This window comes from Ictalurus furcatus, chromosome 8 (assembly GCF_023375685.1).
Source record: "Ictalurus furcatus strain D&B chromosome 8, Billie_1.0, whole genome shotgun sequence".
Taxonomy (NCBI): Eukaryota; Metazoa; Chordata; class Actinopteri; order Siluriformes; family Ictaluridae; genus Ictalurus; species Ictalurus furcatus.
In genome coordinates this window covers 11,402,991-11,428,864 of record NC_071262.1, presented here as the reverse complement: position 1 = coordinate 11,428,864, position 25,874 = coordinate 11,402,991, and the positions used below count along the sequence as shown (strand labels likewise).

At 38.3% G+C, this 25,874-nt stretch overlaps 2 protein-coding genes across 2 annotated transcripts; both read right to left on the bottom strand.

Moving 5' to 3' along the window:
* Positions 1-314: 314 nt before the first annotated feature.
* Positions 315-20,661, bottom strand: atl3 (atlastin 3). Its single transcript, XM_053630758.1, has 14 exons — positions 20,474-20,661; positions 18,104-18,329; positions 11,583-11,717; positions 9,552-9,656; positions 9,399-9,449; positions 7,349-7,405; positions 6,709-6,801; positions 6,372-6,510; positions 3,347-3,474; positions 3,188-3,244; positions 2,797-2,868; positions 2,342-2,533; positions 2,000-2,239; positions 315-1,858 (listed from the first exon to the last, which is right to left on the bottom strand). Exons 2-14 carry the CDS (start codon positions 18,305-18,307, stop codon positions 1,796-1,798), a joined length of 1,536 nt encoding a protein of 511 aa, XP_053486733.1. The 5' UTR covers positions 18,308-18,329; positions 20,474-20,661; the 3' UTR covers positions 315-1,795.
* A 159-nt stretch (positions 20,662-20,820) lies between these two features.
* Positions 20,821-25,110, bottom strand: si:ch211-145o7.3 (forkhead box protein N3). Its single transcript, XM_053630762.1, has 5 exons — positions 24,685-25,110; positions 23,455-24,031; positions 23,221-23,342; positions 22,938-22,993; positions 20,821-22,274 (listed from the first exon to the last, which is right to left on the bottom strand). Exons 2-5 carry the CDS (start codon positions 24,007-24,009, stop codon positions 21,976-21,978), a joined length of 1,032 nt encoding a protein of 343 aa, XP_053486737.1. The 5' UTR covers positions 24,010-24,031; positions 24,685-25,110; the 3' UTR covers positions 20,821-21,975.
* Positions 25,111-25,874: the final 764 nt, after the last annotated feature.

Below are 25,874 nucleotides of genomic sequence, written 5' to 3'. Positions count from 1 at the left end.
TTTCCTCCACTAAATATCATTTGAAAGAATTGAATAATGGAGCAATCACACGCCTAAAGCCGAATATCAGAGTAAAAAAAATCTTTGTTTTACTCAGTTTGAACTCTATGGTGATCTCGGCGTTCATCTACAATACAGCTTCAGCATTCATATCTCTACAGCAGAGCTTATGGAAATGAAAGCAAGGATTCGGAACCACATTAAAATACAGCAGTCAGTGCCGACACCTAGTGTGCAAAACATGCCCTACATTCCTGAATCCAGTAACACTGCATTTCTTTACAGTGCAAATGAAATAGCACACAGACAGATCATCATGCAAATGATGTTTATTAATGGGATGCACAAGGAAATGCACATTGCTATATGAATAGAGTTCTTCATATACCAAGCCAAGATCACTTGGCAGTTTTAAAGCTGGTCCTTCGCGTTGCCTGAATGAATAAAACTACTATACACAAGCAGAGGCCAGAAGTGAGGCTGAGATGCCATACAATGTTTAAAGAATGTGACAGATCAGTAACTTGCAAACTGAGTGGTCACATTACTCTGATCACTCAAAAACAAAAACGTTCCCATATAAGGCTGATGTCTAAACTCCACATTATCCACAAGACTTGCTAACTTAAAGGTAAAATGGAATTTGAATAGTTTATTGTAACAGAACCTACTCAGCTAGGGCCGAATATTAAAACACAAAGAAAACTGAGAAAATAATTTTGACAAAGAAGAGTGCAACACGTATTTAACCAGCAAAGTAGCATAACAGGTGCAGAAGATGATATAGAAAGAGTGACACCGTCATTGTCAACCAAAACAAAACAACAACCTCAATTTGTATAAGACTCACCTCTCAGCACATTACCTCCTAATTTGGTTAACTACCATGTTGCTACAATGGAGATACAGACCATGTTTTAAATTATTTCTTACCACAATTGTTTAAAAGCACCCTACAATTTAATGTGATAATGGGGCCAGGTGTTCCCTGATAAGTACAATTTTTAATTGCCGAAACAGAAGACAGGACAATAACACAAACAATTCCAAAGAACTATAAATCAAATGCAATGTTCAAGTTTGTTGAAAAGATGGAATGTATACATAATCCCATACAGGTGCTAAAGTAACAATGCTCTCAAAATGGTATACATTATAGTGTTGTAACATTTCATTTACAGTATACAAGATCTTATTATATGAAGTGTAAGTTTTAATAAAGTCATGGCTTGTCATGTAAAGATATAAATATGAAGACATTTATGTGCAGTGCAACTTCCTGTGTGACAAACTGCCATGAAAGGTGCCTGAGTTTTACTACAAAGGCCAAAGATCTTTGGTAATGTTAAAATAAGTACTTGTAAACAAATTACTTGATCTCCTTTAAAGAGGATAGACCTTGTGCAAAAGCAATCTTGTGCCTGATATGTTGTCTGATGATGTGCACTTTTTCAACACCACAATTTTTTCTTAAAAAGATACAATCAGTACATTTTCATGGGATCTGAATAGCTGAATAACAGTTTCAATAAACAAATGAGATCAAACCAAATTCCCCATGAAAGAATAGTCAACCATAAAAACCATAAAAGTGAGCAGGTCATATGTGGAATACCATTTGTCATGGTAAAATACACTGATTGCACCTTTTTAAGACAAAATAGTTTGCAATAGAAGACGGATTTAAGTGCCATGTTTGGGAAAGTGTGTTAGCAATATTTGGTGTCAAATGATTGGTTGAATTTGTGTTGTGCTCTTTGTATCTCAAGCTGGAATCTTTGATTAGCCTTTAAAGCTATCTTGATTTCTTGTCTTGAGTAATTGCTTGGGTTCTTGATTTATTCAGCATTCCTGTAGCCTAGACAGAAAAGAAATGAATGGTTGAACTAGTATTAAAACAACAAATAAATATTACATACTTTATTAATTCAGAGATGGATACTTTTGGACACCTTGGCCTACAATAAGACATTTAAATTTTTTTTTTCTCCACACATACCTGCTCCAGTAACACTCCAGCCACCTGGTCTATGGCGACGCCAACATGTCTGTACTGGCCAGAAAAGCGAATAAAGGCCCAGGTGACCACAGCTACCATGGCAAGACCCAGCATACAGTCACATGTGAATGAAACGCTGCTCAGGCCGATGAACAGTAACAGCGCAGAGAGCACATACAAAAGACAAACCAGGACAAAAAGCACTGCTGGTGTGCGGAATGCATTGAAAAGGTTCTTTGACTGAAAAGAGAAAGAAGTTAGGAAAAAAATTATGTAAGTATCAGGAAAATATTCGAGCATAAAATAATTTATAGATTTTTCCCCCCTGTTCTTGCCACTCACCTCATTATGCTTGCTGAAGGACTCCCAGAGTTCATTTAGCTCTGCCTCTAGCTGAACCTGATAAGGGGCACAGAAGTCCTTCCCACCCATCTTCTTAATGCTGCTAAAGTGATGAAGAGCCTCGCACTTGAAGAAGTTATGCTTCTCCAGCAGAGAGTCTGGTGCCACATAAGGCATATCTCCACCACAGATCTGGAAGAGGATAGGAGGAACAACAGTTGACAGTAAGACAGCTCATACACACACATTACATCTTTGTCATATAAATGATATAATCTCTTGAAGGGTGATCTTAATGCTGTTTCAGTACAGATGTGTCACATAGTGCAAAGTTGTTTTTACATAGGGTAACATTAGCATTGTCACACTTTGATTACACACTGTGAATCAGAATGTGTTTTTTTTTTTTTTATAGACACCAAGTGCAGTGAGCAGACTCCAAGTCACACACCAACCTTCTCCATATTCCTGTAATACTGGTCCTTAGCGGATGCCACAGCTGTCAAATTGTTAGCTTCAGCCGTAGCCTGCATGAGTCAACACATAACACTTATGACTGTTCTGAACATGTGGTTGGAATGTAGACAGAAACTGGTAATGTGGGTTGACTTTCAATGAATGAGTGTGCAGTTGGTTGCAAATTCATCCAAGATTCATTCAAACCAAGTCAGGAGATGAGCAATCAAATGGAAAACAGACCATAACTTTTTTTTGTACTGGTAGAAAAATGTTTGTGCAACTGAAATTTGGGTCATATAACTCATTATTTTATCTTAGATGTAATCAAACAGTCTAATTTCACAATAATTTTCAAAATAAGCCATGCAAGTCATTCATAGTGATTACCTGCAGCATAGACTTTGGGTGTGGTAGATCTTCACCCTGGTATATTTTAATATATGACTGAAATAAAAAACAAAGATGAATGAGAATGACAATGCTTATTCCTGCACTGAACACATTAAACCCTAAAAACACACTAAACACCAGGTGCATGAAGTTCACCTTGAAGCATTCCACCAGGCCCCTGCATGTCACCTTGCTGCCGTTGATCTCCTTCACAGCCAGACTGTCAGGGTCCAATAGCTTGGGGATGAGGCTGCATAGCTGAGTTTTAAACTCTGGAGCCACATCTAAAGAGTGGAGAGGAAACGAAAACACCAATTTGCACAAGGTGTGAACACCTAACAGGAGTGTCTGAACCCTGGACCTCTGCATTTATGCATTCCTGCAAATGTGCTAAGTGGTGAGGTGAAGTACCTCATAAAAGCCTGCAGAACACACTCGCCAGCCACTTTCATTCATACAATTATCCATTTAGCCAATCATGTAGCAGTAGCGCAATACATAAAATCATGCAGATACAAGTCAAAAGCTTCAGGTCTCAGTAACTTTGAACATGGCAGGGTTGTTGTTGCCAGACAAGCTGGTTTGAGTATTTCAGAAACTGCTGATCTCCTGGGATTTTCACGCATGATAGGATGTTGCAAAAACAAAACAAAAAACATTCAGTGAACGGCGGTTCCGTGAGCAGAAATGCCTTGATAAGAGGGGTCAGAGGAGAAATGGCCAGACTGGTTTGAGCTGACAAGAAGGTTACAGTCACTCAGATAACCACTCTTTATAATTGTGGTGGGCAGAAAAGCATCTCAGAACACACAGCTCATCAAAACTTGAGGCAGATGGGCTGCAGAAGAACAGCAATGGCAGAAGACCACATGATAAGGCTCCACTCCTGTCAGCCATATAGGTTCACCAAAACTGGGCAGTTTTGAAGTTGATGTGTTGGAAGCAGGAAAAAAAAATGGGCAAGATCAATTCAATTCAATTTTATTTGTATAGCGCTTTTAACAATGGATATTGTCTCAAACAGCTTTACAAAAACATATAAACACAGGATACAGATTTTAAGTGTGTGAATTTACCCCTATTGATCGAGCTGGTGGCGACGGTGGCAAGGAAAAACTCCCTCAGCTGATATGAGGAAGAAACCTTGAGAGGAACCAAACTCAGAAGGGAACACATCCTCATCTGGGTAACAACGGATAGTGTGAAAGTAAAAGAAAGTTCATTATGGTTTTTCTACGAAGCTCGTTTTATATGAAGTCCTGAGCAACTCTGACAAATTGTGATGGCTAGATGACTGTGTCAGAGCATCTCCAAAACAGCAAGTCTTGTAGGATGTTCCCGGTATGCGATGGTTTTTACCTACCAAAAGTGGTAGACAAGCGGTGAATCGGCGACAGGGTCATGGACACCCAAGGCTCACTGATGCGCATGGGGAGAACAGAACGTCCCTCCAAAATTTACAAAAGAACAAGACAAAAACTTACCAGGGGGGTTGCAAACAGACCTAAGGCAACGACAAGTACTGATTACTCTCTGCATGTGACAACAATCTCTCATATTCTTCACATGTCTGGGCTATGGGTTAGGATAGCTAGACAGAAGCCCTTTCTGACAAAAAAAACAACAAAAAACATCCAAGCCCAACTAAATCACCTCAAACCATGTGGCAAAATGTGTTATGGTCTGATGAGACCATTTCCAAAAGGTATAAAAATTCCGTAATTCCAAAAGGTACGTTTCGTGCAAAACATCATCAAAAGAATACCATACCCACGGTGCAGCATGGTGGTGGCAGCATCATGCTTTAGGGCTGCTTTTATTTCAGCCAGAACTGAGGTTTATTTCAAGGTGGAGAGAATCATGAATAGCTACAAATACCAGTCGACTTTAGTGCAAAACCTTCAAGTGTCCGTTAATGAGCTAAAGATGACAAGAAATTTCACCTTTCAGCATGATAATGACCCAAAGCATACATCCAAGTCAACAAAGGAATGGCTTAACCAAATGATCAAAGTACTGAATGGCCTAGCCAGAGCTCAGACCTGAATCCAACTAAAAATCTGTGGTGTGACCTGAAACGAGCTGTGCACAGGAGATACCCCCACAATCTGATGGATCTCAAGTGTTTTTGCAAGAAAGAGTGGGGAAATATTGACAAGGCAGATGTGTCACACTGATAGACTTACCCAAAAAGACTGAATGGTGCAAAAAAAATAAAAAATAAAAATTATATAAATCAATCAATCAATCCAGAGGTGCTTCAACAAAGTGTTAGTTTAGGGGTGTGCACACAAGCAACTAGGTCATTCTAATAAGTTTTTTTTTAAATTATTTTGTCTTACCTTTTCCCTAAAAAGTTTCTGATTGCTTTTCACTTTATTTGTATACTTTGCTATTTCACATTAAAGGTAGGAAAAGGTCTGATGTGATTCATTTAATTTCATTCTTTTACTTCACAAAAACCTGCCATTTTAACAGGGGTGTGTTAAAAAGTAGTTTAGTAGTGCTGCTCCCTCAAATACATTCCTTTACTGACTTTTTCATGTTCTTAAAACAATTAAATCAGAGTGTAACTTAGTACTTATGACGTTATTCCTCTGTCGGCACATAAACAGAAATTGAGGGTCAAAGCACTGCATGGTTTACATGCTCTTCTGGTATATACACACCAACCTCAAATCATCAGCTAAAATAATACGTTACTATATCGGAAAAAATAGTTTGAGATATTCTCATGTTAACCACACACACACACACACACACACACACACACACACACACACGCACACACACACACACACACACACACACACACACACACCTCTAGACCCATACATATCTAGCCCGAAGCTGGTCCTGTGCTTGGGGCTGCTCAGTGATGGAATATATTGCTTTCTCAAACTATATTGACTCCTCCATCAGTAAGAGTAACAAAGGACTGTCATTAATCTCCTTGCTGTTCTCTGTGTTTATTTAGCTCACTGTCTAAATTACTGTCAGGTTTGTTTCAGTTTAGCAGGAGTGTGGCATATCTCAATCGCTACTGGCTTTTATCAGTCAAAAACACGACGTCACGCTGACTTATAAGGAAATACGTCAAACTATGGAATCAAATCTCAGCAAAGAAGACATTTCATGGGGACTTTAAGAACACAAACAATGGCAAAGAAAAGGTAAGTACCACAAAGTTGTCCCTGAAATGAAGGGCTTGTGGCAACCTTCAGGCCGGGGTGCGGTAACAGGAAGCAGGAAATAGACGTGAAACAGGAATGAATGTGCTTTCTCACTGTCTGTAATTCCTGATGTTGAGATTCCTTCACCTGAAAAGAAAGGACAAGTGAAGATATTACTGTATGTACAGGCATACATTTAGTTTCAACACTGCTGTAGTGAAATGTTATTATAATATAGGCCTTCTTGATAAAACATAATGTTACAAAAATTGCATAATATATAATAATCCTGTCACACTTAATGACTGCAGATATAATGTGCAGTATGAAATGCATCTACTGTACCTGGAGCCGTTTATCCAAGAACTGATTGCCTCCCTTGAACCCATAGCTGTACTCGTAAGGGAAGCTCCAGTCTCTAATCAGAAACATGAGTGACTGAGGAAAGCAGGAGATGGACAAACAAAACCAAAGATTTAAGTAAAAGCAAGAATTGCTAAGGAAATTTTTAATAATTTTAAATCATTAATTACATTAAATGCATTCTTCATTAACTCTGCAAACAAAACAATTATGGCCCAGAGTGATGATCTAACATTCATGTTTGGTCAAATTTGGTATTCGGCCAGGTAAGGATCCTGTTGCAATGTACAATTAAAACTACAAATTTCTCTCTCATTTATGCGATTACATCTTCTGTGGAAACTCCTTAATAGCGCCAACAATTTTCTTTTCGCACTGATAACTCGATGATTAACTCAATGCTAAGCGTTCTAATGAAGAAAAATGACCAAAACATTTAATATGTACAGAGATATTTGCCTGTACACCAATGATACATTTCGTATTTAAATTCATACCTCTAATGCGATTGATATAAACAAAATGTCATTTCAAAATAAGCACCCGTACTGCTCTCAAGTCTGTTTGACATTTTACTGAAACCTGGGTCTTACTTTAGCGTTAACAAAACGATTTCCCTTACCTGAAAGGGCTTTAAAAAAATTTCATCCATTGCCAGTCGGCCATACTCCGTGAACAGCTACGGGGGGGGGGGGACAAAAACATAACCAAATATGCATTATATGTGAAATATACACTTAATAGATACAGCCTGTACATGTATTCATTTACGCAGTTATCCAATCAGCCAATCATGTGGCAGCAGCACAACGCATATAATCACACGGATAGCTTCACAAGAGCTTCAGTTAATTTTCACATTAAACATCAAAATGAGGGAAAGCTGTGATCTCAGTGACTTGAACTGTGGTATGGTTGTTGGTGCCAGAAGGGGTGGTTTGAGTATTTCAGAAATTGTTGATCTCCTGGGAATTTCACATACACACACACACACAATAGTCTCTAGAGTTTACACAGAATAGTGTGATTAACTTATAGTACATAGTCCTAACCCTAAAATAATCTGAGAGACAATTTTCTTCAATCATAGCAAATCATTTGAAATTATACTAGAACATGTAAAAGAAACCCAGATGGTGGATAAATACGTTTATACTATTGTCAAGAAGGGTCACATGCTTATTTTGAGAAAATGTAAAGTGGTGCTTGAAAGTTTGTGAATTATATATTTTATATATATATATATATATATATATATATATATATATATATATATATATATATATATATATATATATGTATGTGTGTGTGACCTAAAACACTAAGATTTTCACACAAGTTCTAAAAGTGACAAATGAGATAAAATTTGGTCATTTATTTAGTAAGGAATTTGATCCAATATTACACATCTGTGAGTGGCAAAAGTATGTGAACCTCCAGGATTAGCAGTTCATTTGAAGGTGAAATTAGAGTCAGGTGATTTCAATCAATGGGATGACAATTGAGAGAGTGTCCTGTTTTATTTAAAGAACAGGGATGTATCAAAGTCTGATTTTCACAACACAACACATGTTTGTCGAAGTGTATCATGGCATGAACAAAGGAGATTTCTGAAGACCTCAGAAAAATGTGTTGTTGATGCTCACCAAGATGGAAAAGGTTACAAAACCATCTCTAAAGAGTCTGGACTCCACCAATCCACGGTCAGACAGATTATTTACAAATGGAGGAAATTCAAGATCACTGTTACCCTCCCCAGCAGTGGTCGACCAACAACGATCACTCCAAGAGCAAGCCGTTTAATAGTCCATGAGGTCACAAAGAAGCCAGGGTAACTTCTAAGCAACTAAAGGCTTCTCTCACATTGGCTAGTGTTAATGTTCACGAGTCCACCATCAGGAGAACACTGAACAACAATGGTGTGTATGGCAGGGCTGCAAGGAGAAAGCTACTGCTCTCCAAAAAAACAACACTGCCCTTCTGCAGTTTGCTGAAGATCACATGAACAAGTTGTGGCTGTTGGAAAGATGTTTGTAGACTGAGGAGACCAAAATAGAATTTCTGGTTTAAATGAGAAGCGTTATGCTTGGAGAAAGGAAAATACTGCATTCCAGCATAAGAACTTTAACTGTTTTGCTGCATCTGGGCCAGGACAGCTTTCCATCATTGATGGAACAATGAACTCTGAATTATACCAGTGAATTCTACAGGAAAATGACATGACAGCTGTTGATGAACTGAATCTCAAGAGAAAGTGGTGGACAACAAGCCTAAGCACACAAGTCATTCTACCAAAGACCAAGTCAAAGTCTAATAGAATAGGCTAATAAACTAAGTCCAATAGAAATGCTGTGGAAAGACCTGAAGCAAGCAGTTCATGTGCTGAAACCCACCAACATCCCGGAGTTGAAGCTGTTCTGTACTGAGGAATGGGCTAAAATTCCTCCAAGCCGATGTGCAGGACTGATCAGCAGTTACTGGAAATGTTTCGTTGCAGTTATTCCTGCACAAGGGGGTCACACCAGATACTGAAAGCAAATGTTCACATACTTTTGCCACTCACAGATATGTAATGGAACATGCACCACTGTATTAATATAAGGATATTACTTGCACAAGCATAAAACAAAGTACAAACAGAACCTTTTCTATGTATTTTATGGTGGACTAACCTGAAGCTGCTGCAAGTCATCTTCTTGGATATTCTGTGAAAGGTTGTATATCTACAAAAGAACCATTTATATATAAATCAATAAATATGCACCCCTAAATACAATCACTGAGGTTTTAATAAGGAAAGTGAGGGACTGTATGTATGGCTGCACCTGCACTGAGCTGGTCATTGTGCTGAGGGCAAAGATTGTAGCACAGTCTTTCACAGTGGACTGGTTATCAAACGCTCCCTGCGTGTCCATGAGCAACACTGCCACCTTGAGGAAAGAAGAGTTGATAAACTGTGTTCATGCTTATACTGTTTACGATTAAGAATATAGTTTAAGTACTGTACAGAAATGCAAAGCAAAAGAGAACTTAGGACCAGCTAGAAAAAATGATGTGGTACAGTCACAGAATTATTTCTTTATTACACATTATATTATAATTAAAATAAATACACACACACACACACACACATATATATATATATATATATATATATATATATATATATATATACACACATTTACACACAGTATCTCACAAAAGTGAGTACACCCCTCACATTTTTGTAAATATTTGATTATATCTTTTCATGTGACAACACTGAAGAAATGACACTTTGCTACAATGTAAAGTAGTGAGTGTACAGCTTGTATAACAGTGTAAATTTACTGTCCCCTCAAAATAATTCACCAAAGCCATTAATGTCTAAACCGCTGGCAACAAAAGTGAGTACACCGCTAAGTGAAAATGTCCAAATTGGGCCCAAAGTGTCAATATTTTGTGTGGCCACCATTATTTTCCAGCACTGCCTTAACCCTCTTGGGCATGGAGTTCACCAGAGCTTCACAGGTTGCCACTGGAGTCCTCGTCCACTCCTCCATGGTGACATCATGGAGCTGGTGGATGTTAGAGACCTTGTGCTCCTCCACCTTCTGTTTGAGGATGCCCCACAGATGCTCAATAGGGTTTAGGTCTGGAGACATGCTTAGCATCCATCACCTTCACCCTCAGCTTCTTTAGCAAGGCAGTGTTCGTCTTGGAGATATGTTTGGGGTCGTTATCATGCTGGAATACTGCCCTGTGGCCCAGTCTCTGCTTCAGTATGTCATAGTATGTCATTGACTGTAGGCAAGACACACTTGTCTTTGTACTCCTCACCTGGTTGCTGCCACACACGCTTGACACCATCCGAACCAAATAAGTTTATCTTGGTCTCATCAGACCACAGGACATGGATCCAGTAATCCATGTCCTTAGTCTGCTTGTCTTCAGCAAACTGTTTGCGGGCTTTCTTGTGCATCATCTTTAGAAGAGGCTTCCTTCTGGGACGACAGCTATGCAGACCAATTTGAGGCAGTGTGCGGCGTACGGTCTGAGCACTGACAAGCTGACCCCCCACCCCTTCAACCTCTGCAGCAATGCTGGCAGCACTCATACATTTATTTCCCAAAGACAACCTCTGCATATGACGCTGAGCACATGCAACTTTTTTGGTCGACCATGGCGAGGCCTGTTCTGAGTGGAACCTGTCCTGTTAAACTGCTGTATGATCTTGGCCACCGTGCTGCAGCTCAGTGTCAGGGTCTTGGCAATCTTCTTATAGCCTAGGCCATCTTTATGTAGAGCAACAATTCTTTTTTTCAGATCCTCACACAGTTCTTTGCCATGAGGTGCCATGTTGAACTTCCAGTGACCAGTATGAGGGAGTGTGAGAGCGATGACACCAAATTTAACACACCTGCACCCCATTCACACCTGAGACCTTGTAACACTAACAAGTCACATGACACCGGGGAGGGAAAATAGCTAATTGGGCCCAATTTGGACATTTTCATTTAGGGGTGTACTCACTTTTGTTGCCAGCGGTTTAGTCATTAATGGCTGTGTGTTCAGTTATTTTGAGGGGACAGCAAATTTACACTGTTACACAAGCTGTACACTCACTACTTTACATTGTAGCACAGAGTAATTTCTTCAGTGTTGTCACATTAAAAGATATAATCAAATATTTACAAAAATGTGAGGGGCATACTCACTTTTGTGAGATACTAATATTATATATATATATCAATCATAAGTAAATAATTAAAAGCAAGCCAAATTTGACTCATTACTTGTTCACTGCATATACTCTGTGAATATTAAAAAAAGATTTTTAATGTTTTTAAGATGACACCATACTGATCTCTCTGTACCTCTGTGCCATTACTTTTCCTCACAGTGAAGACTTCACTCCACAACTGGATGCCTGTGGTCTCAGGCTCTGAGCCACCTCTCCAAGAGAATCCTGTGAGGGGCTCATCGTCTGAACCAAGCCAGTCCTGACCGGGCTAATGGACCAAAAAAAGAAGAGCAAATGGTAAAAGGAACGTTTAGAGGGATTATACTAGATCATAGGTTCCTAGCCACACTCCTGGAACAGCTCCTGTATATTTAAGTCTTTTCCCTACTGTAAGAAAAAATTAAGAGGATGTCGAAGATCTCAATGAAGAATAACTTTATTACAGCGTGGCAGTGACAAAGTACATGAAGCACTTCGGGTTCGTCGGAGTCAAAGTAAACCCCGAGCAATATCAGTGCAGACATTTTATACTGTGTTTCAAACCAGGTTTTCTGTATGTAATATAAATGAAGTTTCATTCTAAACGTAAATTAAGGATAGCATTTGATGCGATCATTTTCCGTTCTCACAGTACGGATGTTATTACAGGTGTGACTCCGAATGGTGAGGTGATAGGATTATCAAGACAAATGTCTTTCTGAATGCTAATTACAGTCACGTAGCCCTTTGTTCAGGGATGGTTCTTGATGTCCCACTGCCACTCCCATGCTATAACTGTGTGAATGTCATTTTAGGTGGTATTATACACATATTACTGAGACTCAGATAAATTGTCCCACTGATCGTTCTGCCTTTTTGGGGAGCAAGCTTATCCTAACACAGCTTGGGGTGGAATCTGCTGAGAGGCAGTCTGTAATTTCTTAAACTACCTCCAACACACCTCATTCAACTATTCATCTAATTAATAGCCCTTCCTGAGATAGACAGCGTGTACCATGAGCAAGAACAGGGGGTACTCCTGTGGACTATATAATTTTCATAGATTACTTTGGAGACAGTCTAGCTAGCCAGATCTTTTGAGGCTTTACAGTTTGAAAACTGTATTAAACTTAGTGTCACTTTGACATTTGGTATCTTAGCTAGATGCCCATCTATGCTAGAAACATGTGTGAATTAGCATGAGCTAGCTAATAACCCTAGCAAGCTATTGACACCCAAGCAGTATTTGGCTACGTTAGCTATCCAGCGAATGCTACCTTTCTTTATATACTGCTGATAATCAATTTGGTGTTCACTTCAGCACAGCTCTCTTTTGGTTAGTTAACAAAATTGTCAAAAATACAGTCCTTAGCTATAGAACACTTTTTAATCAGTTGTGTCAATCATAGACGCATAAAGTTATTTGAACCATAATAAGTAAGTGAATTCTTACTACAAGTAGCAGTAATATTTACTTCGATGCAAGTCAGTGTGTTTTGTCCCATTTCCACCACTGCTCCTGTGTTACTACTATTATTCAGCAGTACTGTAAGCTACTACGCGATATGGGATCTTTTTGAGTACTTTTGCCAAGCCCCTGTCAACATCTTTTTTTTAAATAATAATAATATTTTTTAATAACACTAGTCTAGCTAGTTTTGCCAGACAGTTCACATTCCTGTACCAACTAGTGATTCACCAATATGAAAATATCTGGCTTGAGTCCATAATACTTATCTACACTTACATCAGGTTAGACTACATGCACAAGGTTCAAGTTTTATTTATGATATTTTCATATTTTCCGTCCCTTCTGGAACAATATAATGTTGTACAAACTTGGATTACTCTTTTGGGGTATGAATAGTATGACAGATTTAAAAAAATAAATAAATAAATAAATAAATAAATAAATAAATAAAAAGACAAACTCTTCTATGTAACAAATGAATGCTAAAACTAAAAGGAACCTTTAGTAAAACTCCACAGTAAAAAAACAAATCTGAACTAGATGCTGTTCAGTTAACTGTTTCCTCTCACCTGTGAACACTAAAGCTGTCAAATTCTTTTAAAAACTGCATTCATGTAACAGTAGAGATTCAGTATTTGAATGCATTTGCATAGTAAATGAGGTATAGACAGTGCATACGGTTACCATATAAACATGAAAATTGTCACAAAGAAAATCATGAAAAGGCAATATTTTATATCGCAACTTTTTGCTGTTGTGTCAGTAAGTTTACATGGACAACAATAATCCAATATTAACCCGATTAAGACAATAATCTGATTAACAAACTACCATATAAACAGCGATTTTTTATTACCTTAATCCGACTAAAGTCATACTCGAAGTAAACACAAATCGAATTAAGACATGTGGAGTATTCCTGTTTTAATCGCATTATCGATGTGTATTACAGACATGTGCACACCTTAATCACACTAATAACGTTGTGTGGGAGTTTTCACCGCATTTTGTGACAGGACACGTACACACACACACACACGCACACACGGCAGCGCTCAACCGTTTGTCGGCAAACAAGAGAGCACGGCTGCATCCGAAACCGCACACCTACCTGTGATGTCAAGGTATGAACCTATTTTGGGATTTAGGTTAACACCACCATCTAGTGAACAGATATGCGTGACACTTATTGGTACTAGGGTTTGGTGATGACATTTCTACAACACAAGACATGCATCAAGCTATAAAGGTTTGCTCACAAAACTGCCATGAATACAGCAAACGTTTCATTACAAAATGTTTAGTGAATTACATAATATGTATAAAAAAAATTACACGCATCCTATTTTTTTAATTCAAAAACAAATATTTTATTTATTTTTTTAAAAAATTATATATTTTTGTAAATCAAGTTTTTTTAAATATAAACAAGTTTTTTTTAATATAAATATATTAAAACTATATTATATAGTCATATCACGAGCTCTAATTTGTAAAGACCTGTATCTTTCTTTCTTTCACAGGTAGTCACAGCTGTTATAAATAACTAAGACATCAATCATAAAATTATGTTGAAAAAACAAATCTTGCAATGTTGTAAAATTAGCCTATGATAAAAATTGATCAGTGGTTAAGATTCTGTGCACCTAATCAGAAGGTTGAGAGTTCAGGTCCTAGCATTCCAGACACTGTTGGGCTTGTCTGAGGATGGCCCTTAACCCAAAACTGCTCTAGTGGTGGTTTCTTACAAATCCTGACTCTGCACTCTGACCCCATTCCAAGGCTTGTGGGAGACAAATTGTCCTAAAGCACACAGCCGGAGCAACATACAGCAACATTTCACTTAGCCCCACGTTTTAGCATTATACATTTTGTTTAAAGCAGTTAGTAGTGAGTCTGTGGTTGGTCATGCTATTTCAGTCAAATTGCCTCCTACATTGAATTATGTGGCTCTTGGACACGTTTACTGACCGAACGTTCAAACTAGGGAACACATCCCTACCCCTTTGTTTCATATTTTATATGAAGTCCAGTATTACTTAGCATTATACTACAGCACTGCTGAATACTAACGTGCTTGATCTAATACTTTATCATCATTTCCATAGTAACAAACTACACCGGGACTTGTATGGCAGACGCTCCACATTATCTATGACTAATAATTTAGAAAAAAAAAAAAAGTATCATTGTTTGCTGAAGTTTCTGTAATGAGAAGTAAAAAAAGAGAGACTAGTGAGAGAACAACTGGTGCTATAACACAAGAAATAACAGGAACAAACCTGATTCATTTATTCCATACCATTCAATGTAACAATAAACAAGTATGAGTATGATGTGGTGTTCCATAATAAAAATGTAAAAATTTTAATCTTTGGCAAATTGTTTCACAACACACCACATCACACCAGACACTTATTGATCATTTCCCTATGTATATATGTACAGTCAGGTCCATTTTGTAATTTTGCTCCATAACACCACCACAATGGATTTGAAATGAAGCAAATCAAGATGTGACTGAAGTGTAAACTTTCAGCTTTAATTCAAGCTGTTTAATAAAAAAAAGAAATAAATACTGCATTAACTGTTTAGGAATTACAGCCAGATTTTACATAGTCCCTCCATTTTCACAGGTTCAAATGTAATTGGCCAAACTAACATTATAATTATAAATGTATGGATTATATTTAATACTTAGATGCAAATCCTTTGCAGTCAATGAATGCCTGAAGTCTGGAACCCATGGATATCACCAAATGCTGAGTTTCCTCCCTTGAGATGCTTTGTCAGGCTTTTACTGCAGCCGCCTTCAGTTGCTGCTTGTTTGTGGGTATAAGGTCAGGTGACTGACTCAGCCATTTGAATGCATTCAAGTTCTTTTCCTTAATAGAAGCCCTCGGGTTGCTTTCGCAGTATGTTTTGGGTCATTATCTGTCCGTACTGTGAAGCACTGTCCTATCAGTTTTGCAGCATTTGACTGAATCTGAGCAAAACGTATAGCTCTATACACTTCAGAATTCATCCTGCTATTTCTATCTGCAGTCACATCATCAATAAATGCCAATGACCCAAGCAGCCTTACACGCCCATGCCATAACACTTCCTCCACCAGGTTTGGCAGATGATGTGGTATACTTTGGATCATGAGCCATTCCTTTCCTTCTCCATACTCTTCTCTTCCCATCATTCTGGTACAAGTTAATTTTGGATTTCATCTGTCCAAAGAATCTTGTTCCAGAACCGGGTAGGCTTTAAAAAAAAAATTCTAAAAGATGTTTTCTAGCAAAGTCTAATATGGCCTTTCTGTACTTGAGTGTTATCAGTGGTTTGCATCTTGAGGTAAACAATCTATATTTACATTCGTGAAGATGTCTCTTGATTGTAGGCTTTGACAATGATACGCCTACCTCCGCGAGAATGTTCTTGACTTGGCTAGATGTTGTGAAGTGAGTTTTTTTTGCCAAGCAAACGAGTCTGCGATAATCTAATTTTGTTGTCTTCTGTGGTCTTCCAGGCCTTTTGGTGCTGCTGTTAAACCCCTTGAATTAAAGCTGAAAGTCTACACTTCAATCACATATGGACTGTTGCATTTCAAATTCATTGTGGTGGTGTACAGAGGCAAAGTTAAGGAAACTGTCTCGCTGTCCAAATACTTATGGTCCCAACTGTATTTCCCTATGCTGCAGCCCTACTTATAACAACAATTTCGATTTCTCAAATCAGAAAGTCTTGATTCATTTTCAATAACAACATGGCTCTGACAGTACCTCCAGCTGTAGCACAGATGAAAGGCTCACATTAATGCGTTTTTTAATACATTACCTATTTGCAGAGACTCCACATAATGTAAGCCTAATAATAAATGGATTGCTGTGCTGTGTTGTTATTTAAAAAAGAAAAATGTATTATCACTGATATGGTGATTTTGTTTCAGCACATTTTCCAACCTTTCTAAGTTTCCAGAACTGATGAGTTTTGAACTTTCAGTGTTCTCTGTGCTTTTTTTTTTGCCTTATTAACATCATGAGAGAAAGGGGAAAAAAAAGACAGGCTGGTGAAGAAAATGTCCCTATAGCTGCTATAACATAAGTGATAAGAACTAACTTGGAACATACTGCAGATGTCCAATAAGATTAAATGCAACTTTAAACTGATTAAAACAGAAACGGTATTAATTAATAAATGAAAAATAGTAATTTTACAAATTACTGTAAACGTTGACAAATTTCTGTGCAATCAGAAGAATATAACACTTTGGGGCATGTTGTTCTAGAAAAATAATCCAATTTCAGGATGGTATCACACCACCCAAACGTTGAATTATTTTCCTATAACAGCACGGTCCTTTCATATTTTATTCTTTCCTTATTTCCAGACCCACTGAAAGGCTGCACTTCTGAAGTAATCCATTACACAGGTAACAGTGACTATGTTTACATGGACAACAAAAATCTCATTATTGACCTTATTCTGAATAAGACAATACAGTGATTAAGGTGTTTACATGAGTCCCTTTTAGGATACTCCTTTCATGTTCCTGTTTTACATGTTATAGAACATAGAGCGATTAACAGCACACGTCATTACGTCCCCACGCCACGCCATCCGATGATCCCTCCAGAATTTCATGAATCGACATACAGTTGGTCTTCTTTATGGTACGATATACAGTTTTGGGTGTTTTTATTTTTAATTTTTACGAAAGCTTCACGTGCAGTTAATTATTTGTCATGCTATACGTGCAAACAGACGACTGCTTGAAGCCGTGCGTCCGAAACCGCGTACTTACCTACTATATAGTATACAGAAATACACGCATTTCACCTTCTATATAGTAGGTGTGTACGTGGTTTTGGACGCAGCGATGCTCTCATTTGCCATCAAACGGTTGAGCACTGCCGTGTGTGTGTCCTGTCACAAAATGCGGTGAAAACTCCCACACGACGTTAATAGTGTGATTAAGGTGTTTACATGTCTGTAATGCACGTCAATAATGCGACTAAAACAGGAATACTCCACATGTCTTAATTCGATTTGGGTTCACTTAGAGTATGACCTTAGTCAGATTAGGGTCATCAATAATCGCTGTTTACATGGTAGATTCTCAATCAGGGTATTGTCTTAATCGGGTTAATATCGGAATATTGTTGTCCATGTAAACGCATGAGTGATTTGCACATTTGTAATTGTAGGTGACTGACCTTCCTGTGCATGTATCGAAGCATGAAGTCCAGGAGAAAACTCTTTCCCTTGCGAAAAGCCCCAGCAACAGACAGCACCACCACGTCCATATCTCGGACCTGATGTCTCAGGAGTATTTTTTCAAGTGCTTTTGTGTCCAAATCAAAGGAGTGATCCTCCTTATTGACGGTCACTATTTGGACCGCGCCAGGTTCAGTGGGCATCTTCGGTTCTCTGCTGTGGCAGCTATGTTGTGGATAAAAAGGTACACAGTTACGCTTAATAACTTCTGAGTAAATACAAAAGTGAAAAGACAATGTTTCTGACTTGAATCACATTTGCCAAGACTAACTGCTTAACTGCTGAACGTGTCACGAGTGTAGATCTTTCTGGGAAGCATCATTTGAGACAACGAAGGGTCTGTTGGGTTTTTCTGGAAATGTGTACATGTAGACTCACCAGTGATTCTCAACCTTTTGTGAGCTCTGTACCCCATAGCATATTTCAAACCATCCACAAGGACCCCCTCACTCCACAACAATTAAAGGCTATATATTTAACAGTCATTTCTATATATGTTGCTTTATTTGATTAATATTTAACATTAATAATATTAACATTGGAGATTTAAAATTGAATGAAAACATTTCAAAATTTAATTTTATAGTTAGCTAGAGTTACATTTATATAGTGCTTTTCTAAACACTCAAAGAGCTTTACATTTTATTGGGGGGGGGGGTAATCCTTAACCACCACTAGTGTGGAGCATCCACCTGGATGATGGGACGGCAACCATAGTGCGCCAGAACGCCCACCACACACCAGCTATTAGTGGAGAGGAGAGGAGAGTGATGTAGCCAATTCAGAGATGGGGATTATTAGGGGGCCATGATAGAGAAGGGCCAATGGGGGAATTTCACCAGGGTTATACCTCTACCTCTTTTACGAGAAGTGTCCAGGGATTTTTAATAACCACAGAGAGTCAGGACCTCGGTTTAACGTCTCATCCGAAAGACGGATTGTCTTTATTTATTTTTACATTTTATTGTTGGTGTGACATTAAATCTGACTCTCTGAATTACCTTTTGTTTATTTTATCCATCAATGCTACATTTGAACTTTACCACTCGTAGGTTTTTGCAAATTTTCATTTATAAATAAATGTAAAATAAAATCCATCAATGAACGGATCGTCAGCTCAGCTAACGTGATTAGTGAATGCACGCGAATAACCAAATTTTAAAAACATCTCATTTGAATATATTGATACATTTAACAAATAATATATATATATATATAAAATATAATATAATATAAAATATTATATATATATATATATATATATATATATATATATAATATAAAATATTATTTATATATATATATTTTATTTTTTTTAAATAATATAGTTTCCTACGGACCCCCTTGCAATTACGCCACGGACCACTAGAGGGCCGCGGACCCCGGGTTGTGAAACACTGCTCTACTCCACTCAGAGATCTACATCCTATTGAAAGAACGCCTTTGTTTTTGCCATCTGGGTCGCCCTCGCCCGTAGGCAAATGAATCACCAGTATCATGTAATAATTTCAGAAAAACTACTAAAAAGAAAGTGAATCACTGCACATCTGACTGGTTCATGCTTACAACGTATTTTACAACCAGAAATACAGAACAGCAGCAGCAGTAGTCTGCGGTCTGTAGATGTCCTAAAACTGCAGTAGTGGAATGAGGTGTGGTAGGATGCAAAACACAAGTGACAACATGCCACACATTTCTTATAGGTGAGTCTACAGGGCTTTCTGTAGAGCCTTTACGTGAGAGAACACAGATAAAATATACACTTTTATATATGTGTTTGTTTCTGAAAGTACGCCCAATTACACACAGCTCTCCTGCTTTGCGTGAGTTTTCGCAGTGGAGCTGCTGGACCGACCAAAATGAAAGCAACGTGTCAAGTTTACACAAGAGTTAAGCGCCTTGACTTTCACTGCTAAATAGCGTGAAGTCACCTCAACTCTGAAAGCTTTAATGGTGGTTAAAGCTCGTTACACTTCTGCGACAGGAAAAGTGGCTTTGCTAATACCTACCTCTCTATTCAATTAGCACAAATCCTCCAGTGACAATAAAGAGTTTACAAGTAACAAAGAGCTTGTTCATTTTCTTGGCTAACGTGCACATTCAAAAAGAAGAAGAAGAAGAAGAACATACACACACAGTATGACTTGGTAGGATGACTAAAAATAACTTTTTTAAAAATTTGTAATTAAAAGTTAATGTACTGCAAGCTCATTTAACAACAAAAACCGAAGCCTGAATAACTATTTTCAGGAGTAACACTGCGGTAAACACTACACACACTTACACTACAACGTTTTAATCTACCTTACCTTTATTTCTGTTAAGTTATTCAATTTGCCACAGCTTCCGTTTGAAAACAGCGGAGTCTACCGTAGTCTGGAAATAATTAGACAACTTATTTTTTTTTTCTTTCTCCAAATGCTAAACAGAGCTGAAGCGCCCACACCGCGGTGCTACATGGGAGATGTAGTACGTTTGTAATGGCGCTGCCCTCAGTCCCAGGCTGCTGCACAACGTGTCACAGCGCGGAAATGACGACAATAAAAACTACAGCTCCCGGGATGCACTTTAATATAACGACGCTATGTTGTCTTGCTCAACATAGCACATGAAGAACCTGATAATACTTTCCTTCAGTTTGACCAGGAGGGTTTAGGGGGTTAATTCGATTGTTATTTTGTCAGAAAAACTAATGTGGGTGGGTACAGGCTTTGATACATAAAGTACTGCCCGCCATTTGGGGAGTGTCTGTCTCGCACATTTTCAGCAGTGAGTCATTTGAGGAACAAAATGCCAAGCATTGGTGAAACAAGCTAGAGCATGGACAGACCACATTTTCATTTCAAATACAGAGCTGAATCCATTATACACGGCAAAGCAAAAGTAATCACTGCAGAAGTTTATTATCAAGTGCCTTTACATATAAACAACATCTGGAGGCATTTTGGTTCAAGCTGCTAATCACACCACTAAACAATTTAACCAAATTAACAGAATAAAATACGGTGCACTAAGAACACGTTGACATTATAATGTTAATAATCAAAAGAGGTGGAAAAAAATAGTCTAAAACATCCTAATCAAAAAGCTGAGTTACTGGCAGTTTTTCCTTTAATATCACTATACCATTATTAACTGTAATATATCATTTATATCATTAGAAAACAAGGAGGTTCATTCTTATACTTACAATTGAACTGATTTGTTAGTTCATTAGTTACAACCACCATGCAAGTCCAATAACTGATGGCAACCCATGGCAATCAGTTAGTCACTTGAAGTCTATCGCATTCATTAATGGAAAAAGAACCATTTTAGGACCATTACTAATCATATATTATTCAGACAATTTTTAATTTTAGTACAGCAGTTATGGCAGTTGTGTTGTGTTGGGTCCATCTCCCAAATAATCTCTGGTCAGCAATTTCCACTGCGCCAGTTACTCAGTGAACTTTATGATAGGGTTAGCTAGTACTAAGTGAAGCAACAAGGAGGGCTGTACCTAATAAACCCTGCAACCCAGTGGATATATTAATAAACTTTGTCTTCAAAGTTTATGTCTTCTCTGGCTGCAAAAAGTGCTGTCTGATAAATGTCTTGATCAACCACAATATTGTTTTGTTTTAATAGTGGTGTGTGCTTTCATTTTTGAATCTTGAGTCAGAAAACTGCAATACATGAAAGCTGTTCATACACAGCCTTAACCTCTTTCCAGCACAATTTTTGCCTGAAATTTTCATTCCTGAAAATGTACAGTACATGCTGCCTACACAACCTGTATGGCCTTATCCATTAATTTCTATCAAGAGTATCAGTGGCTTCCTCCTGCTAAATCGAGCAGCGATCCTGCAGCTTCCTGTGCTTCTGCGTCAAGTTGGAGGATCTCAACCGTTTCCAAGTCCAAGTCGCTGTTCCCAGGCAGCACCAGATACTGATACTGTTCACATTGATAATAGTGGAATTCGATGTAGCCGCTGTCTGCCAGTGGGTCTTTCTCCGACTCGGCCTCTTCTGTAAGCTCTACAGACTGTATGGCTACCAGCTCCTCATGCTCAGGGATCAAAGAACATGGTGCATTTGAGGACAGAGTTGGGTTATTTAAATCCAAGTCTGTGATAGAGAACAGAATAGGTGACTTATACATGGGAAAAATACATAACAATAATACATAAAGCTTTAATTTACATAAGCTTTCCAATTTACTATACAGTGTCTATTCATTTTTACTTTTGCTCCCATATGTTAAAGTCAAGCCTGAATGAAGATATATAACTGAGAAAAGCTACACACCAAACTGTAACATCTGTCTAGCCAATGCCTCGCCAAAAGTAGAATGTAAACACAAACCTAGGCTTAAAAATCCCTTTCCAAGATTCCTGAGCCAAAAAGACGCATATAAAGAGCCCTATAGGTTGCCAGGGTAATTTCAGGATGTTGTCATAACAACAGCACACAAAACACGGATCTTTGCAAGAAGTAGAAGACAGTACTAAGTTAGTGCCTTGCATGGCAGCTCTGCTACCATTGGTGTGTGACTGTGTGAGTGAATGGGTGAATGAGACACAGTGTAAAGCGCTTTGGATAAAAGCGCTATATAAGTGTGCCATTTACCATTTACTACATACTTGGGGAAACATTTAGCTGTTCCGGGAAATTTCACAACCCCACCCACAGGTACATTGCAAGAGAACCTAATTATTTTATGTTGTTTTGTCATGTTACTACATGTTGTTTTTTTTGTTTTTTTTACCATTACAAATAAAAACTCTTAACCTGAAATTTCCATAGTGTCACACATAACGGTCTGGCCGTGATCAGCTGCCTCCAACCTGCTCCAAAAAAAAAAAAAAAAGATTTAACAGTGGCATAACCCAATTTATGAAATTATTATTTCATAATTTAATAAAACTATTAAAATCCAAAAGTTATTTACTTCCTCCATCAATAGAAACCTTATTTTACATGCAGTATCAAATGATTTGAAGAATACATCTGTGTATAGTTAAAAAAAAAAAAATAAAAAAAATAAAAAAAAAGCAACAAAACATATACTCACAAAACAGGATTATTCAGCAAACTGCTGTTGTTGCTGTGGCAGTAATGAGTTTTCTTGAGTACCTCTAAAAGAGCCGGTCGATGTTCTGAGCAAACACACCACAGTGACCCCTTTCCAATGGACTATAATTAAAAGCACAGATTTTATCGTTAACACACTAAAGTACTGATCCACAGCATGAGCACAACATCCAAATTTTGTGAACTAAATCTAAAGTGAGCGAGAGAGACACACTTGACTCTTGTCCCTCTGCATCCTGCGAAAGCTCTTGCTCAGGGACAGGTTGTGTCGCACTGAATTTCTCCAGCCACTTGGGGCTGTCCTGTAGTAGGGGAAGTTGTTGACTATCCACTCATAGATCCCTCTTACAGGAAGCCTTTTGTCTGGCGAGTCTTCGATAGCCATGAAGATGAGACTGCTGAAAGAGTATGGAGGCTTGGCCGGGGAAGATGGTAGACTTGAGATAGGGGCCGATTCATACTGAGACAGCGGAGGCATTTTGGACAAAGGCAGTATGTTTCTCTGATGCAGCCAGTTGAGGCAGGTCAAGTCATCCTGATCTGATGGAGTTGAGGGACTGAGGCAGTGTGACTTAAGGAGGTGAGAAGGAGAGGACTGGGGCAGAGAAGCTGGAGAGAGCGGGAGTGAGGCAGGTACTGTAGCAGAATGCTGGGGAAGAGATGGAGAAAGGGAAAGTGCTTTAGAGCTGTTTGTGGGGGAATGGATAGGAGAAAGGGATGGCAGTGTGTGTGTGTGGTTCTCCATCTGACTCCCAGCTCCAGGGCACATGTACAGACATTCAGATTCCGGTCTGTAAGGACACAAAAGAAACAGCCATTCAACTCGTACAATGATACCTATAAAGTAACAAAAGGTGAATTACAAATAGCATTAATTAGCATTAATACTGCAGTTTGAAATTTTTCTTCTAGATCGCACTGTACTGTAGACTATAGGAGGATAAGCGTTTCTGAAAAAAATTGATGGATGGATGGATGGGATGTACTGTATAGGTCCAAAAAAAAAAAATCTCAACGTTAGATGATATAGAATTCATGAGTAAAAAGTGAAAGGTCTGGCAGTCCTGTAGAAAAACTATTCTTTGGGTCCAAGTCTGCAAGTTGGTAAATAATTGAGCAAACTAGTAAGCCAAGAAAGTCAGTCTCTCTCTCTCTCTCTCACTCGCACACACACTTCCAAGTGCAGTCTACTGGAGAGAAATGCGGGGGAGGGGAGTCATAATATTACAAATAATTAATAAGTCAATAAATAAATAACATGGAAGAAATATTTTAAACGCGTCTATTACACCACCCTACCTAGCTACTTACAATAGTGAACCCACATGGCACATGTACTTTACCTGGCAAAATGGCGCTAGAATATTAAGTTACGGTGCGAACAATTATGCACTCATGAGCCTTTCATGTGAGGAATAAATAGCGACATGCAGGAGAAACTTACCTCACGGACTAATTTACACTTCGGATTTACGATGCTTTGCGTCTAATCTGTTAAAGTTGAGGGGTAACAAAAGTAGGAATATTGCTCAAATTGGACCAAAAGAACAGCCACTCATCAAATATAACCCCTCACTTGTCCTGTCCCCGTTCTCTCCTTTCCCATGTTTCCTAGGATACAAAAAAGACGCTTTGCAGCCGGCGCGCCTCAAGCGCGAGACCATCCTTAAAGAGACACGTAGCTATTTAGCGAGAGTGGACACAAGTACAGCTGTCTTTCACACAGATGTGCACGAGTCAAATATCTTTCCCACAGATGTGCACGAGTCAAATATCTTTCACAAAGATGTGCACGAGTCAAATATCTTTCACATAGATGTGCACGAGTCAAATATCTTTCAAACAGGTGCGCACAAGTCAAATATCTTTCACACAGATGTGCACGAGTCAAATATCTTTCAAACAGGTGTGCATGAGACAAATATCTTTCACACAGATGTGCACGAGTCAAATATCTTTCACACAGATGTGCACGAGTCAAATATCTTTCACACAGATGTGCACAAGTCAAATATCTTTGAAACAGATGTGCACTAGACATATATCTTTCAAACAGGTGTGCACGAGACAAATATCTTTCACACAGATATGCACGAGTCAAATATCTTTCACACAGATGTGCATGAGTCAAATATCTTTCACACAGATGTGCACGAGTCAAATATCTTTCAAACAGATGCGCACTAGACAAATATCTTTCAAAAGAAGTAGCCAGGGAAATCAGAGCTAATTCATATAGTGTGCACTACACTTTTCTTATTTTTCTGAAAGTGTACTACATTACTAAATAGCATGATAAGACACATTCATTGGCTATTTCATCAAGTTCACCTATCATATAGGTGCACTTTACAGGTGTAGTATACAATTACTGTCTGCTACCCATCTGCTGCAATGCACAGTATGTCCACCTTCCTCTACTTTATCCATGAATGGAACAGGATGGAATGTGGATAGGACCACTACTAATCAGAAGTCATTTAGTTGTGGATCATTCTAAACCTATCAGTAACAGACATGGTAATGGCGTTTCGGTGGGTGTTGTGCTGGTATTAATGTATCAGTTAAACATGGTGTACATTCCTTGTAAGTATACAGATAGAGACCACAGCTCCCTTCTCTATTTGAAATTCG